At 44.3% G+C, this 16,901-nt stretch overlaps 1 protein-coding gene across 3 annotated transcripts in view; it reads left to right on the top strand.

Moving 5' to 3' along the window:
* Positions 1–3,674: 3,674 nt before the first annotated feature.
* LOC140487800 (protein PML-like) overlaps positions 3,675–16,901 on the top strand; it is a 40,388-nt gene continuing 27,161 nt past the window's right edge. For 2 of the 3 annotated variants that reach the window (XM_072587065.1, XM_072587064.1), the window contains exons 1-4: positions 3,675–3,712; positions 9,023–9,533; positions 12,356–12,939; positions 15,412–15,458. In XM_072587065.1, the coding sequence (XP_072443166.1) occupies positions 3,679–3,712; positions 9,023–9,533; positions 12,356–12,939; positions 15,412–15,458 (1,176 nt within the window). In that variant the 5' untranslated portion in view covers positions 3,675–3,678. The other variant, XM_072587066.1, reaches the window with a different exon arrangement.

Below are 16,901 nucleotides of genomic sequence, written 5' to 3'. Positions count from 1 at the left end.
AAACTGAATTCTATAAAGAATTTACAGGGATATTGGCTGGTCCACTTATGGACATGTATAACTATGCATATAGTCAGGGCTATCTCCCGCCTTCGCTGAAAGAGGCAAATATCGCCCGTAGGTGTTCAAAGTTTGGGAGAAGATTTGTAGCTCGGGTGCTCGTTGTTGTGGTTCTGTTCGCCGAGCTGGGAATTTGTCTTGCAAACGTTTCGTCCCCTGTCTAGGTGACATCCTCAGTGCTTGGGAGCCTCCTGTGAAGCGCTTCTGTGATCTTTCCTCCGGCATTTATAGTGGCCTGTCTCTGCCACTTCCGGTTGTCAGTTCGAGCTGTCCGCTGTAGTGGCCGGTATATTGGGTCCAGGTCGATGTGTTTGTTGATAGAGTCTGTGGATGAGTGCCACAGACTCTATCAACAAACACATCGACCTGGACCCAATATACCGGCCACTACAGCGGACAGCTCGAACTGACAACCGGAAGTGGCAGATTCAAACCACTATAAATGCCGGAGGAAACAGCACAGAAGCGCTTCACAGGAGGCTCCCAAGCACTGAGGATGTCACCTAGACAGGGGACGAAACGTTTGCAAGACAAATTCCCAGCTCGGCGAACAGAACCACAACAGAGGCAAATATCTTTCTTATCCTTAAAAAAGGAAAGGATCCAGAAGATTGTACGTCATACAGACCAATATCCTTGCTAAATGTAGATTTTAAAATACTTTCTAAAACGTTAGCATTGAGACTAGAAAGGGTATTGCCACACATCATAAAGGAGGATCAGACGGGGTTTATTAAGGGCCGTAGATCATTCAGTAATGTTAGAAGGGTTTTGAATATGATTCAAGCCTGTCATCAGGGAAAGATACTAGGAGTAGTAGTCTCATTAGATGCAGAAAAGGCATTTGATAGGGTTGAATGGTCATATTTGTTTTACACATTGGAAAGGTTTGGCGTTGGAAAGGTGTTTACCAAATGGGTCTCAACATTGTATAGTGATCCCAAAGCAGTTGTGGTTACCAATGGATTAGGCTCGGATAGCTTCAGTGTGGATAGGGGCTGCCATCAGGGATGTCCTCTCTCGCCATTGTTATTTACGCTAATAATTGAACCACTAGCAGAAGCTATACGGGCTGATCCTAATATAACGGCCCCAAGGATTGGTACAGGTAAACATAAAATTACCCTTTATGCAGATGATGTTCTTCTATTCCTCAGTAATCCTCTGATGTCCATACCTCGCTTAATCCAAGTTATTAATACATTTAGCGCATTCTCAGGTTATAAAATTAATTTCTCAAAATCGGAGGCTATGCCAATGGGTGGCCTTGCTAGGATACCCCACTTAATGGACGGATGAATAAATATGTCCCTCTGAGACAGGCAAGAAGGGGTAAGATAAAGGAACCTTGGATGACGAGAGCGGTGGAGCTTCTCGTCAAAAGGAAAAAGGTAGCTTACATAAGGTGGAGGAAGCTAGGGTCAAGCTCAGCTCTACAGGATTACAGGCAGGTGAGGAAGGAGCTCAAAACTGGTCTGAGGAGAGCCAGGAAGGGGCACAAGAAAGAGTAGGCAGAACGGATTAGGGAGAACACAAAGGCATTTTACACTTATGTGAGGAATAAGAGAATGGTCAAAGAAAGAGTAGGGCTGATCAGGGATAGCATAGGGAACTTGTGTGTGGAGTCTGAGGAGGTAAGGGAAGCCCTAAATGAGTTTTTTGCTTCTGTTTTTACAAAAGAAACCAACTTTTGTAGTGAATGAGACCTTTGAAGAGCAGGTGTGCATGCTGGAATGGATAGAGATAGAGGAAACTGATGTGCTGAAAATTTTGTCAAACATTAAGATTGACAAGTCACTAGGCCCGGACCAGATTTGTCCTTGGCTGCTTTGGGAAACGAGAAATGCGATTGCTTCGCCACTTGCGAAGATCTTTGCATCCTCGCTCTCCACTGGAGTCGTACCTGAGGACTGGAGAGAGGCAAATGTAATTCCTCTCTCCAAAAAAGGAAATAGGGAAATCACCGGCAATTACAGACCAGTAGGTCTCACGTCTGTCATCTGCAAGGTGTTAGAAAGGATTCTGAGGGATAGGATTTACGACTATCTGGAAGAGCATGGCTTGATTAAATGCAGTCAACACGGCTTTGTGAGGGGCAGGTCATGCCTCACAAACCTTTATCGAGTTCTTTGAGGATGTGACTAGAAAAGTTGATGAGGGTCGAGCTGTGGATGTGGTGTATATGGACTTCAGCAAGGCATTTGATAAGGTTCCCCATGGTAGGCTCATTCAGAATGTCAGGAGGAATGGGATACAGGGGAACATAGCTGTCTGGATACAGAATTGGCTGGCCAACAGAAGACAGTGAGTGGTAGTAGAAGGAAAATATTCTGCCTGGAAGTCTGTGGTGAGTGGTGTTCCACAGGATTCTGTCCTTGGGCCTCTACTGTTTGTAATTTTTATTAATGACTTGGATGAGGGGATTGAAGGATGGGTCAGCAAGTTTGCAGACGACACAAAGGTTGGAGGTGTCGTTCACAGTATGGAGGGCTGTTGTAGGCTGTAGCGGGACATTGACAGGATGCAGAGGTGGGCTGAGAGGTGGTAGATGGAGTTCAACCTGGATAAATGCGAGGTGACGCATTTTGGAAGGTCGAATTTGAAAGCTGAATACAGGATTAAGGATAGGATTCTTGGCAGTGTGGAGGAACAGAGGGATCTTGGTGTGCAGGTACATAGATCCCTTAAAATGGCCACCCAAGTGGACAGGGTTGTTAAGAAAGCATATGGTGTTTTAGCTTTCATTAACAGGGGGATTGAGTTTAAGAGTCATGAGATCTTGTTGCAGCTTTATAAAACTTTGGTTAGATTGCACTTGGAATACTGCATCCAGTTCTGGTCACCCTATTATAGGAAAGATGTGGATGCTTTGGAGAGGGTTCAGAGGAGGTTTACCAGGATGCTGCCTGGACTGGAGGGCTTATCTTATGAAGAGAGGTTGACTGAGCTCGGACTTTTTTCATTGGAGAAAAGGAGGAGGAGAGGGGACCTAATTGAGTTATACAAGAGAGGCATCGATAGAGTCAATAGCCAGAGACTATTTCCCAAGGCAGAAATGACTAACACGAGGGGTCATAGTTTTAAGCTGGTTGGAGGAAAGTATAGAGGGGATGTCAGAGGTGGGTTCTTTACACAGAGAGTTATGAGAGCGTGGAATGCGTTGCCAGCAGCAGTTGTGGAAGCGAGGTCATTGGGGACATGCATATGGTCACAGAAATTTAAGGATGCATACATGAGGAACAGTGGTCGGCACAACACCGTGGGCTGAAGGGCCTGTTCCGTGCTGTACTGTTCTACGTACTGTTCTATGTTCTACTTGTATATGCTACTACCTTTACCACCAATTTGTACATTACGTCCTAACTTAAGAATGGAAAAGACTGTGGCTACTTATCAGAGTTACCAAACAGCTTCCCCCCTTTTCCCTGTAGTAGAGCAAGAAGCAATTCCAACCAGCTACTGGGGTAACCGAGTGAAAATACCAGATCGGTATTCCTGTAAAATGGAGAGTGATGTCATCTAATGGGCCTGAGACTTGGGAATGGATTCATGGAGCAGAAGGGGTTAAATCTAACGGTGTGACATGTTAATGAGGCACAGGATGCAGGAAGTGAGGGGATGTCACATGGTCTTGCTGTCTTGAAGAATCATGGTACGATCTAATGAGATATTATTCTCAATTCAACTGAGCTGGGATGATTGTTTTTTCAGTGATCCTCGGGGGTACCCAGAGTGTGGGTTTGGTAACTGTCCAGGCTGGGGGGCAGTGGCGATGTGGACCAACAGCCTCATCTGGTTCCTGGTACTTTCACTTTCTGCAAAGGAGTAACAAACTGGGGGGAGACTTGTGTGACCGAGCTCCGGCTTCATTCCGAGCTATCAGCGGGGAGTCGGATGGCCCGAATTCCCCGTCAACACCACCCCGCTGCACGGAGCAAGCTCACTCTCCGAGGGTCGGCATTTAGATTCTAAGCAGGAAGCTCCTTGTTCCTGAAGTCCGGCGGTGATGTGCTGTTCGAAACCCAATCTCACCCCAGATCACTGGTCTTCATCCCCTTGTTATAAGAGGCCTCTAGTTACTGGACTCAGCTTCTCCAACTCTGTCACCCCCTAGTTAGGAGTCCGTTGTGAATTTAACTTCCTCTCTGTAGCCCCAACCTTTAAGGCCATGAACGCGATGTTGGATGAAAATGGTCAGCCAGTTTTGTTTTGGGATGGTGCAGATGGCATGGTGGGTGGCACGGTGGCACAGTGGTTAGCACTGCTGCCTCACAGCGCCAGAGACCCGGGTTCAATTCCCGCCTCAGGTGACTGACTGTGTGGAGTTTGCACATTCTCCCCGTGTCTGCGTGGGTTTCCTCCAGGTGCTCCAGTTTCCACCCACAGTCCAAAAATGTGCAGGTTAGGTGAATTGGCCATGCTAAATTGCCCATAGTGTTAGGTAAGGGGTAGATCTAGATGTAGATGTAGGGGTAGGGGTGGGTTACGCTTCGGCGGGGCGGTGTGGACTTGTTGGGCCAAAGGGCCTGTTTCCACACTGTAAATAATCTAAAAAAGATACGGTGAACCGAATGGTCTTTTTTTTTGTGTGCTGTAAATGTTGAGTTCCTATCCACTTGGTAAGCGTTGAGTAATTTGAATGTCCCTACCCTGTTCTAAGAAGAATAGTTCTCGTGTTTCTACATAACTGAGCGCTCTCATTCCTGCTCCAGTCTGGAGCTCACTCGGTGGGTCTGAACAGAGCAGATAGGGAAGAAGTGATTCCATTAGTAGAAGGTACAAGAACCAGCGGGAATGTGGGTTAAGGGGGATGGCAAAAGAATCAAAGACAAAGTGAGAGAAAATGTTTTTGTGGTGAGCTGTTTGGCTGTGGAATACACAGTTGGAGAGTGCAGATTCAACTATGGCTTTCAAAAGGGAATTAGATTGTTAGCTGAAGAGAAAAAGAATTGTAGAGGTAAGGAGAAAAGGTAGTGGACTGACACTGGGTGCAATGCTATTGGAGAGTAGTAGGTATAAAAAACATGGGCTGAATAGCCTCTTTCTGTGTTGTGCACAGGTCAATGATTCTGTAATCCAGCTGAGTCCTAACCAGTGTCTCATAGACGTAGCGTGACATCCTTACTTTTGCATGCTCTTGCTCTAGTCGTAAAAAGCGACGTTCAAATATGCTCTGTTAGTAACCTGAACTTGTACTGCTACCTTTCAAATACCTGCACACATGAATCTTTAGATTTCTTTGCATCCTTTCAAAGATGGGTCTCATTATCTGATTTTTGGAATAGGAAATACTGGCTTTATGCAATAGACTGGAAGAAATCTGTGGGGGGGGGGGGGGGGAGAAACAGTTAACATTTCAGGTCAAGAACCTATCATCAGAACTGGAAGGAGTTGATGATTGAAAATTTCATAAACTGGTTCAGGAAAAAGGAGAGGAAGGAAAAATATGAAAGGGTAGGTCTGTGATCGATTGGAATTACAGGAGATTAAATGACAAAGATGATGGGGAGTTTTGTTGGCCTGTGGCAATGGGATTAAAGGCAAAGGGTGTTTATGTTTTGGACTGGACCCCTGATGTCATTGTACTAGTGATCTCTTTCATCAGCAACATGAAATTGATTAGCTGCAGAGACCTTACTGACTGATCATGTTGTTAAAGAGACAATTGTCAGGTATTCTCTGACCTTTTCTTAATTTTACAAATAGTGCACAGGGATGTGTAGAGGCTCCTAGTCACATCTATTCAAATGTGGGATGATCTGAGCAGTGACAGAGTCATTGAAGGAACTGGCGGTCAGCCTGTGGCACTGTCTACGTGTTGAAGAAAAGAAGTTGCCAAGTTTGGAACGGGTAACAAATGTGGGGATGAGGGGGCCTCAGGAGAAGGCCCCCAGTATCTATTAACTATTTGATTCACTTTGTGCTCTCAAAGTGCTGAAAGTGTTGGCTGCTGTAAAGGCTGTTAGGTGATATGATTAGTTCCTTATGAGTCAAATCACACACTGGTGTGGTTCACCCTGGGCCCTGATGTAGAGGCATAGAGTTTTTACAGATGAAAATACTCCCTCAGCTTATCTGCAATTGCAGCCCTCATCTGTGTTTCTTCTGTCTCCAGGCACACTCACTATTCCAGTTGCACTAAAAACTTGTGTATGTTACATACTTGCAGGCCGTGTGTGTGTCCTGTGCTGCACCCGAAAGTTGATCGCTCCAGCAGTGAGACCGTGGGTGGAATCTGAGCCTGAAGCAGGGCACTAGTGTATACTGTTTAATTGATTCTGTGATTGAATGTTTTGTTTCACTGGACAGTGAAGAGCTCCTGCTTCTTGGATGCTGTCTGTCTGGCTGCGCTTTTCCAAAACTATGTTTTTCGACTTCATTGGGCAATGCATGAATACTTGCAGCAAGGATTACGACCCTGTCATTCTTTCATCCATCAGTTTAGTTTCCTGAACTTTTGAGTCCACTGTCACAGGCTGAAGCTGATTGTTAGCAACTTTATCCTATTGGATTTTGAGCTGTACTTCCTGGCTGGACAAGTGTTTAATTGCCCATCTCTAATTGTCCTTCAGAAGGTGGGAGTGAAGTGCTTTTGTGATCTCTTTGCTATAGGTACCCCCACGATGGCACCAGGGAGGGAATTCCAGGATTTTGACTCAACATTAAAAGAACAGTTATTTTTCCAAGTTAGGATAGTGAGTGGCTTAGAGGGGGGACTTGCTGATGGTAGTGTTCCCATGTATCTGAATCCCATGTCCTTCGAGATGAAAGTGACCATAGGTTTGGAAAGTGCTGTCTAATTTCTTCAAGGTGTAACACTGCTTCTACTGAGTGCTAGTCATGGAACAAGGAATGTTTGTTTGAGGATGTGGTACCATTCAAGTGGGCTGCTTTATCTTGGATTGTGTCAAACATCTTGTGGTGTTAAGCTGCAGTCATCCAGGCAAGTGGGGAATATTCCATCACACTCCTGACTTGTGCCTTGCAGATGGTATTCCCAGACTCTGACCAGCTCTTGTAGCCAATGTATTGATATGGCTAGTCCAGTTCACTTTCTGATAAGTGGTACCCCTGAGGATGTTGACAGTGGTTAGTTGATTTTAATTACGAAGATTGATTCAATGGCATAAGCCTGAGACTGTGTGCATAGTCAACTGCAAATATCTCCAAAATATTTTGTCCCTATACTCCCTCAGTTTATTTGCAATTGCAGCCCTCATCTGTGTTTCTTCAATCTCCAGACTCCACTATTCTAATACTGTCCTGATAAACCCCTTCTTCATAAACATCATCTCACCCAAAACTCTGCCTGTTTCTTAAATCATACCAACACCATCCTTGGGCGGCACGGTGGCACAGTGGTTAGCACTGCTGCCTCACAGCGCCAGAGACCCGGGTTCAATTCCTGCCTCAGGCGACTGACTGTGTGGAGTTTGCATGTTCTTCCCGTGTCTGCGTGGGTTTCCTCCGGTTGCTCCAGTTTCCTCCCACAGTCCAAAGATGTGCAGGTCAGGTAAATTGGCCATGCTAAGTTGCCCTTAGTGTTAGGTAAGGGGTAAATGTAGGAGTACGGGTGGGTTGCGCTTCGCTGCGTCGGTGTGGACTTGTTGGGCCGAAGGGCCTGTTTCCACACTGTAATGTAATCTTAACTAACTCCCAGTCCAGCATTGCTGCAATTTTTAAATTCATGCCTTGTTTTCAAATCCCTCTGTGACTTCCTCTCTCCCTCCCTTCAACTCTGAACCTTTATTCCTGTGTGATCCCCACAACCCTTTCAGAACTTGAGTTCCTCTGATTCTCCTCTTGCCTATCCCCAATTTTCTTTGCCCTGATAATCGTACCTTCAGCTGCTCATCACAAATGTCTGGATTGTCCTCCCTAAACCTCTCCATGCCACTCTCACTCCTTTCGTCATAGAGTCATGGAGATGTACAGCACAGAAACAGACCCTTCGGTCCAACTCGTCCATGCTTACTTTACCCCCTTAAAACATCTTTGCCCAAGCTTTCTGTTCGCTGTCCTAATACCTTTAGCTCAGTGTCAAATTTTGTTTCACATTGTGATGAAGCAGGGTATTGAAGGTGGTGTTTGATACATTTGCCTTCATTGGTCAGTACGTTCAGTGACGAGTTGGGAAGACATGTTTGAGCCTGTACAGGACATTGTGAAGCGACGTTTGGAAGACTGCATTCACTTCTGGTCTCCCTGCTGTAGGAAAGATGTGAAATTTGAAAGGGTGCAGAAAAGACTTACAAGGATGTTGCCAGTATTTGAGGGTTATGAGCTACAATGTGAGGCTGAATAGACTGGGGCGAGATTTCCTGGACCTTTTGGAGGCCGAAGGGTGACCTGATAGAGGATTATAAAATCATGAGGGACATGGATAGAGTGAATAGCCAAGGTCGTTTCCCTGGGATAGGGGATCCCAAAACTAGAGGGCATAGGTTAAACAAGAGGGGAAAGATTGTAGAGACCTAAGGGGCAGTTTTTTTCTTGCAGAGGGTGGTGAGTGTTTGGAATGAGCTGCCAGAGGAAGTGGTGAATTTTGGTACAACAACAACATTTAAATGGATGCACACATTGAATAGGAAGGTTTAGATTGATTTAGGCGAAATGCTGGCAAATGGGATTAAAATAAATTAGGATACTGGTCAGCATGGATGAGTTGGACCAAAGGTTTTGTTTCAGTGCTGTACAACTAGATGTTTTGCTGTGTTAGAGGTCATAGTATATTCCAGTCACTATAACAACAGCTTGGACTTATAATGGAAGAGATGCTAGTGATGGCAAGCCCAGAATTTGTTTAAAGATTGGAGCAACAAGACAGTAGTTCCTGTAGGAACAAGATAGTAGGTCACACTGGGATCCTGTTGAGACTTAACCTGCTGGTTTATGTCGTCATGATCTGTCTTTCCTTTGTTTCCCATGCTGTTCATTTTCGATTTTTCTTTTTGTTTTAAAGTGATGGAAACCACACCCACGTCGAGTCTGGTGTCTGAGGAATTTGAATGTGGAGTTTGCAGCAAGCAGCTGGATAGACCCAAGCTGCTACCATGTCTTCACAGCATTTGCCAGGAGTGCCTGCAGTCTGAGAAGGCAGACCCAGTTGCTGCTACCTGTCCTGTGTGCAGTGCCCCAATGGAGGAGGATGTCACTAAGGCACGGGACAACACATTTGCTGCAGACCTGCTGAGCAAGCTGCAGTTGCAGAAGAGGATAAGAATGGGGCTGGACATCTGGTGCAGCCTGTGCCAGGCCTGTAAGGATGATAGGCCAGCCACCTCCCTATGTTTTGAGTGTGACCGTTTCTTGTGCCTGAGGTGCTGCCATTCTCACCAGCTGCTAACAGAAAGGTATGGACACCTGGTGAAGACTCTGGATGATCTGAAGGCACTTGGCTGTGAAGAATTTGTGACTTTTGCAAGGAAGGGGAAACAGACCACTTGTCCAGACCACAAGGAACAGAACGTGAGGTAAGAATATCTAGCTGGATGATCCCAATGATTATGTCCCACCTCCTTTACACCCTAGCCTTTAGGTCTTGTATTATGCACGATCCCTCGTTGAGAAGATAGGGCTGCAATTGCAGCTTTCTTTAATATATCATATTTTGACCTGTTCAAGGTATATTCTTCAGTGACTATGCAGGTGAAAATGGTTATGCAGTGCCTGAGGTGAAGACCTCCTCAACCATTCACTAGCAGTAGCAAGGAATATAGGCAGTATATATTAATCAGTCAAAAACAAGATGAATAGGATTATATTACTGATGTATTATAAAGTAATAAGGTTACAGACAGTTGATAAGTCATGAGCTAGATTTAGTTAAGTCATGTATGAACATCATAACAGCGAGAGTAATATGATCAAGTTATGTTTGAAAGGTAGAAACAGCTACAAACATTCAAGACTTAGGCAAGGTTGTTTAAATGGAACTGTCCATAATAAACTGAGCATATCTGTAAATGGATGATTGGCAGATGTTCCAAACGTTGCCATAAATTTAATGGGCTGCAGAGCCAATCCATATCCTAGAGGGCAAGAGTTTTGCTTTGCACAAAGTGACAACCAGAGTAAATGAAACAAGATAAGAGACCAGATGGAGCTGAAAGAGACTGAAGTGCGAAAGAAAAGCCCGGAAGACTCAGGCAGTCGGAAGAGATACCTAGAACAGCAAAGGGTGACAAAATACATTGTGATCATGTCACTGGAGGTCCAGTTAACACTCCCAATTCCTGCCTTTGTTGTTAATGGACATACGAAAGTGGTGGACGTGGAGGAATAGAATTAACTGGAGCGTCAGTAAGTACGGAGTTTGTGGATGGTATGATAATTGGTCGCTTGATTGTTAGTGCAGAAAGAAGTTACAGGAAGGTGTCAATGAACTGGTGAAATAACCGGCGAATGAAAATAAATTCTGAGAAAATGAGAATGTGTTGGGGAAATGCAATGAGAGCAAAGGAGTAGAAAGTAACTACTCTTCTGCTGAGAAGTGTAGAAGAACAATAGAAAGGATATGCAAGAGATTCACAAGGACGCTGCCAAGTGTGGAGAAAGATCTGCTGCAAGGCTAGAGTTATTTCCTTTGGAACAGACCAGGCAGAAGGGAGGATTTAGTTGAGATGCATAAGATTATCAAGTGCTCAAGTAGAGTGGAGAGAAAAACCTATCTCTGTTATCAGGGGAGGTCAGTAACCTGGGGAGTGTATTTGAAGTAATTGGTTGAAGGCCTAAAGAAACTTTTGAAGAGTTTTCACCAAGGAGGTACAACTGGGAAGGTGGAGGCTGAGGGGAGACTTGATAGTGACAAGATGCATAGATAGAGTTGACAGTCAGTGTCGTCTTCCCAGAGTTGACATGTCTAATAGCAGGGGTCATGCATTAAAGGTGAGAGGGGAAGTTTTAAAGGAGATGTGAAGGGCAAGGTTTTTTTAACACCGTATGATAGGAGTCTGGAGCATGCTGTCAGGGGTGGTGGTGGAGGCAGATACGATAGGGGCATTAGGATGATTTCTGAAGGGAGTGTCAAATTTCTAAGTCACGTTGGTACTAAAAAGGAAGAGATGGTGTGCGTCTTAAATTTAAGGTAGATATGCCCCTGGGTCCGGATGGGATCTATCCCAGAATACTGAGGGAAGCAAGAGAACAAATTGCTGAAGCATTGACAAACATCTTTGGCTACAGGTGAGGTCTCAGGTTTGGAGAATAACTAATATTGTCCCATTGTTTAAAAAGGGTAACAGGGATAATCCAGGAAATTGCATGTCTGTGAGCCTCACATCAGTGGTAGGGAAATTATTGGAAAAGATTCTCAGGGACAGGATCATAAGCATTTAGAAGTAAATGGACTGATTAGCGATAAACAGCATGGTTTTGTGCGAGGGAGGTCATGCATCACTAAGTTGATCCAGTGGACTTCAATAAAGCCTTTGACCAGGTCCCTCATGGCAGACTGGTACAAAAGGTGAAGTCACATGGGGTGAACTGGCAAGATGGATACAGAACAGGCTTTGTCATAGGAAACAGGGTAGGGATGGAAGGATGCTTTTTGAAATGGAGGGCTGTGACTAGTGGTGTTCCACAGGGATCAATGCTGGGGATGTGCTGTTCATGATCTTCTTAAATGACTTTGAGGAAAATGTCGCTGGTCTAATTAGTGAGGAGGATTGTCAGAGGATACAGCAGGATATAAGTCAGTTGGAGCCATGGGCAGAAAAATGGCAGATGGAGTATAATTTGGACAAATAGATGATGCATTTTGGAAGTTAAGTACAGGTGGAAATTATACAGTGAATGGCAGAATCCTTAGGAGTATTGATATGCAGAGGGATCTGGGTGTCCAGGTCCACAGATCACCTGAAGGTGGCAGTGCAGATGGAAGGGATTAGTTTAATATGGTGTCATGTTTGGCACAACACTGGGCTGAAGGACCTGTTCGTCCTTCACAGTTCTATGTTGTATAGTCATATTCTGGAACTCTGCCTGGAAGGGTGGGAGAAGGCAGAAACCCACACTGCGGTTAAAATACACTTGGATTGATTCTTGAAGCTGCATAACATGAAGTCTGTGTTCAGCCAGGAAGCACAATTCAATATAGTTCTCTGACCATTACAAGTGTGCTAGGATGAAAAGCCCAATACATTTCTTCAAATATCTCTGTATGAGGCTCAGTAATAACTTTTGCTTTAGACACCTCCTGTAGAGGATGTTTTAATCTGCTAGGATTGCTGTTATGCAGTTGTTGTTGCACCTCTATTTCAACATCTCAGCCTTCTGTGTGTGACTTTCTTTTCAGGTTTTTCTGTAAGACTTGTTCCATGAGTATTTGCTGCAATTGCCTACTACTTTATCACATCTCCCCAGAACACTGTTACCATGACATTAAGCAGGAAGTCATTTTGAAAAAGGAGGAGTTGAAACAAATGGTGGAAGCAATCCAAGAAAACCACAATAAATTCACTGAAGCCCACACACAACTGAAATGCCTGCAAGAAAGCCTGGACATTATGAAAAATAATACAGAAGCATTAATAAGGCAGAAGGCTTCTGCCACTATTCAAGAGATTAATAGGCAGGGTGATGCACTGCTGGAAGAGCTAGAGAGCGAGTGCAGTTCCGTGGTAAGGGGATTGACCAACAGTCTGAACAAAACAGAACAAATAATTAAACGATTGGGAGCAGGGAAAGTGCAGGCGGGAAACCTGCTGAAGTTTGGCAGCAGTGAGGAAATGATGATTATGTACAATACAATCAAGTCAGCACTAACAGCTATTGTCGTTGAGACATTGGAGGACATAAGGAAGGAAGACACTTGGATGGAGTTTGTAGAATGCACATCGGAAGCGGAGAATCTATTGGGAACCCTCATTACCAAAAAAGGTAACTGATCCTTAATAAAGATAGAGAATGTTACTTTGCATTTAACCCTGTACCTGAGCTGCAAATGGGAATATTTGATGGGGACAGTGTAGAGGAGTCTTCATTCTGTATCTAACCTTGTGCCTCCCTACTCTGGAGGTGTTTGATGGGGGTAGAGTAGATGGAATTTTAGTCTGTATCTAACCCTGTGCTTATCTTTTGTGAGTATTTGTTGAGGACAGTGTAGAGGGAGCTTTAACTGTATGTAATATTGTTCTGTACCCGTACTAGCAGTATTTGGTGTTGTAATGGATGAATATGCTCTCAAGCATGAAGCTTTCCTACGAAACTCCCTGTTAAATTGTGTATTACTTAAAGGAGCTGTGAGATATTGTGTTATAGGCTGTCTTTATTAACTCACCAGCTCGCTATCTTCTTTAATACTGGCTTCCTGTTCACTAATTCATGTCCCTTTACTAATCCTTTATTTGCTATAACACTGTTTCTTTCGTTCATTCATAATACTGCGGTTCTGTAGTATATTTTACTATTGCAAGATGGACGAAAATTAAAGCAATACTTCCAAACCCATTACTGCTCATTCACACCTTCAACCCCTATCAGACCTATTTACATCAAAAGCAACCTCTGAATAAATGTCAAAGATTACTAATCTATTCAGAACAATACCATTCTTACCATCACGTCTCCATGACCTCCCCGAAACTATGGAAAGATTATAATGTTAATCAGCCCTTACCTACCGTGTCTCAGACCTGAATAGATTACAGAACACCAAACATTTTCCCCAATTAGTATGTACTTGTTCAATACCTTTTTATCTGGGCTGTTATCCCTTTTAAGAAAGTAGCTGTCAAATCAGCCCTTACGTGAAATTGCATGAATGAATGAATGAATGAAACTCACATTGGCAAATAGTAAACAAATCTCTCAACCCAGTTTGCAGCAATCTGTTCAATATCCTTTGTTCTTTTATTAAGTACAAGTACAGTTTCTAACTTAGTAAAATATGCGAAGCCTATATGCTCTAATATTTACTAACTTAAAAGACAAAAGGTCCAACACCTCTTAATGAGGCAAGCAAACCAGACAAACACTGTTAATGCTATCAGGAGTAGCAGCCAACACTTAGCACATAAAGATGTACAGCACGGAAACAGACCCTTTGGTCCAACTTGTCCATGCCAACCCAGATATCCTAATATTGTAATTGTACCAGCCTCCACCACTTCCTCTGGCAGCTCATTTCATACTCGCACCACCATCTATGTGAAAAAGTTGCTTCTTAGGTCCCTGTTTTAGATTTTTCCCTCCTCACCCTGAAACCTAGGTCCTCTCCTTCTGGACTCCCCCACCCCAGGGAAAAGACCTTGTCAATTTACCCTAACCATGCCCCTCGTGATTTTATAAACCTCTATAAGGTCACCCCTCAGCCTCTGCTCCATGGAAAGCAGCCATTGTCTATTCAGCCTCTCTCTACCTCAAATACTCCAAGTCTAGCAGCAGCCTTTTCTGAACCCTTTCAAGTTTCACAACATCCTTCCAATAGGAGGGAGACCAAAACTCCATGCAATATTTCAAAAGTGGACTAACCAATGTTTTATATAGCCGCAACATGACCTTCCAACTCCTATACTCTGACTAATAAAGGAAAGCATACCAAACGCCTTCTTCACTATCCTATCTACCTGCGACTCCACTTTCAAGGAGTTATGAACCTGTACTCCAAGGTCTCTTTGTTCAGCAACACTCCCTAGGACCTTACCATTAAGTGTGTAAGTCCTGTCCTGATTTGCCTTTCTAAAATGCAGCACCTCATTTTTTTTTAAGATTAGGTTAGATTAGATTACATTAGAGTGTGGAAACAGGCCCTTCGGCCCAACAAGTCCACACCGACCCGCCGAAGCGCAACCCACCCATACCCCTACATTTACCCCTTACCTAACACTACGGGCAATTTAGCCTGGCCAATTCACCTGACCTGCACATCTTTGGACTGTGGGAGGAAACCGGAGCACCCGGAGGAAACCCACACAGACACGGGGAGAAGGTGCAAACTCCACACAGTCTGTCACCTGAGGTGGGAATTGAACCCGGGTCTCTGGTGCTGTGAGGCAGCAGTGCTCACCATCTTCTATCTCCCATCTTTAACCCATCTTCTATCTCCCAGGACAGAAGCCCCTCAAACCTTTGTTTTATCTATAGTACACAATGACCACCATAGTAATGGAATGTTATGTAAGAACTATATTTCAGGATTCTACTGCCACCTCAAACTTGCACTACTTGCGGTTCCCTAACAAAAGAAGCTATTTTCGCCACAAGATCCTTCAGAACACAGCTCCAACTTTGAGGAGCCTTGTTGACATTTATCCAATCGCTCTTAAGAAATGTGAAGTTTGATGCATTATCCTCTGACTGAAAACTCATCTCAGTAACACCTCCGTCTGATTGCTCCTGTTTTGGTTTCAGAACCAAGTGAAAGAGCTGATGATTCTGAAGTTGAGGATGTGCTACTGGTAAGTGCTACATAGGTGGAAATGGCTGCTGGGTGGAACCATTTGAAGTTGGCTATTTAGGCGGTATGGGATACCCAATTCTGTGGTGTTCATATAATCAGCAGGCTAAAGGAATGGGATCGGATAGAAACAAGGAGCAGGAGTAGGCCATTTAGCCCTTCGAATGGTTTGCATTCCAGTGTGATCATAGAGGATCAGCTGTCTCAATGCCATATTCGCACTTTCTCTCTATGCCAACTTGCCTTTAACATCTAAATATTTGTTAGTCTCTTTCTTGAATATACAGTTACCCATCTCCACATCCTTCTGTGATAATGAATTTCACAGGTTCACCAGCTTCTGAATGAAGAAATGTTCCCTCATCTCAGTCCTAATTGGCCTACCCTGTATCCTGAGGTTGTGTTCCTTGGTTTAGACTCCCCAGCCAAGAAAAACGCCCTCCCTGCATCTAGTCTGTCTAGTTCTGTTGCACTGATATGTGGTTCAAACAAGTCCCCCCTCATTCTTCTAAACTTCAGTGAATACAGACCCTGTCAAACATCTGCTGCAATCCTTTTATGACAAGCATATCCTCCTGAGATAGAGACCAAAATCGTGCACAATACCATTTCTATGACTCCAGGTGTGGTCTCCACAAAGTCCAGTATAACTGCAGTAAGACGTCCCTATTTCTGAACTCCAATTCACTTGCAATGAGGACCAACATGCTATTTGTATTCTTAATTACTGCTGCACCTTACATTGACTGGTGTATGTCACACTTCCCAATATATTGCTATTTAAATAGCACTCTACCTTGCTGTATTTCACACCAAAGTGTAAACCTCACATTTATCCGCATTATGCTGCGTTAGCCACTTAACTGATTTAGATCATCCTGAAGATTCCTTGCATCCTCTTCACAATGCAAATCCCAGCGAGTTTTGTGTGTTAGCAAACTTTAGGATATCTGTCCCTCCCTGATGAAGGGTTTATGCCCGAAATATCCATTCTCCTCCTTGGACGCTGCCTGACCTGTTGAGCTTTTAGATTAGATTACTTACAGTGTGGAACCAGGCCCTTTGGCCCAACAAGTCCACACCGACCCTCCGAAGAGCAACCCAAGACCTATTCCCCTACATTTACCCCTTCACCTAACACTACAGGCAATTTAGCTTGTTCAATTCACCGAACCTGCATGTTTTTGGACTGTGGGAGGAAACCGGAGCACCCGGAGGAAACCCACGCAGACACGGGGAGAACGTGCAAACTCCACACACAGTCGCCTGAGGTGGGAATTGAACCTGGGTCTCTGGCGCTGTGAAGCAGCAGTGCTAACCACTGTGCCACCTGTGCTTTTCCAGCACCACACACTCAATACTTATGGCTATATATCATGAGCAGCTGGGCACAAAAAGATGGCATCCTATGGTACATCATTAGTCATCTCCTTCCTGGAAATTG

Source organism: Chiloscyllium punctatum, chromosome 17, assembly GCF_047496795.1.
Source record: "Chiloscyllium punctatum isolate Juve2018m chromosome 17, sChiPun1.3, whole genome shotgun sequence".
NCBI lineage: Eukaryota > Metazoa > Chordata > Chondrichthyes > Orectolobiformes > Hemiscylliidae > Chiloscyllium > Chiloscyllium punctatum.
Note: the sequence above shows the minus strand (reverse complement) of the source record. Positions and strands in the feature narration are given on the sequence as shown.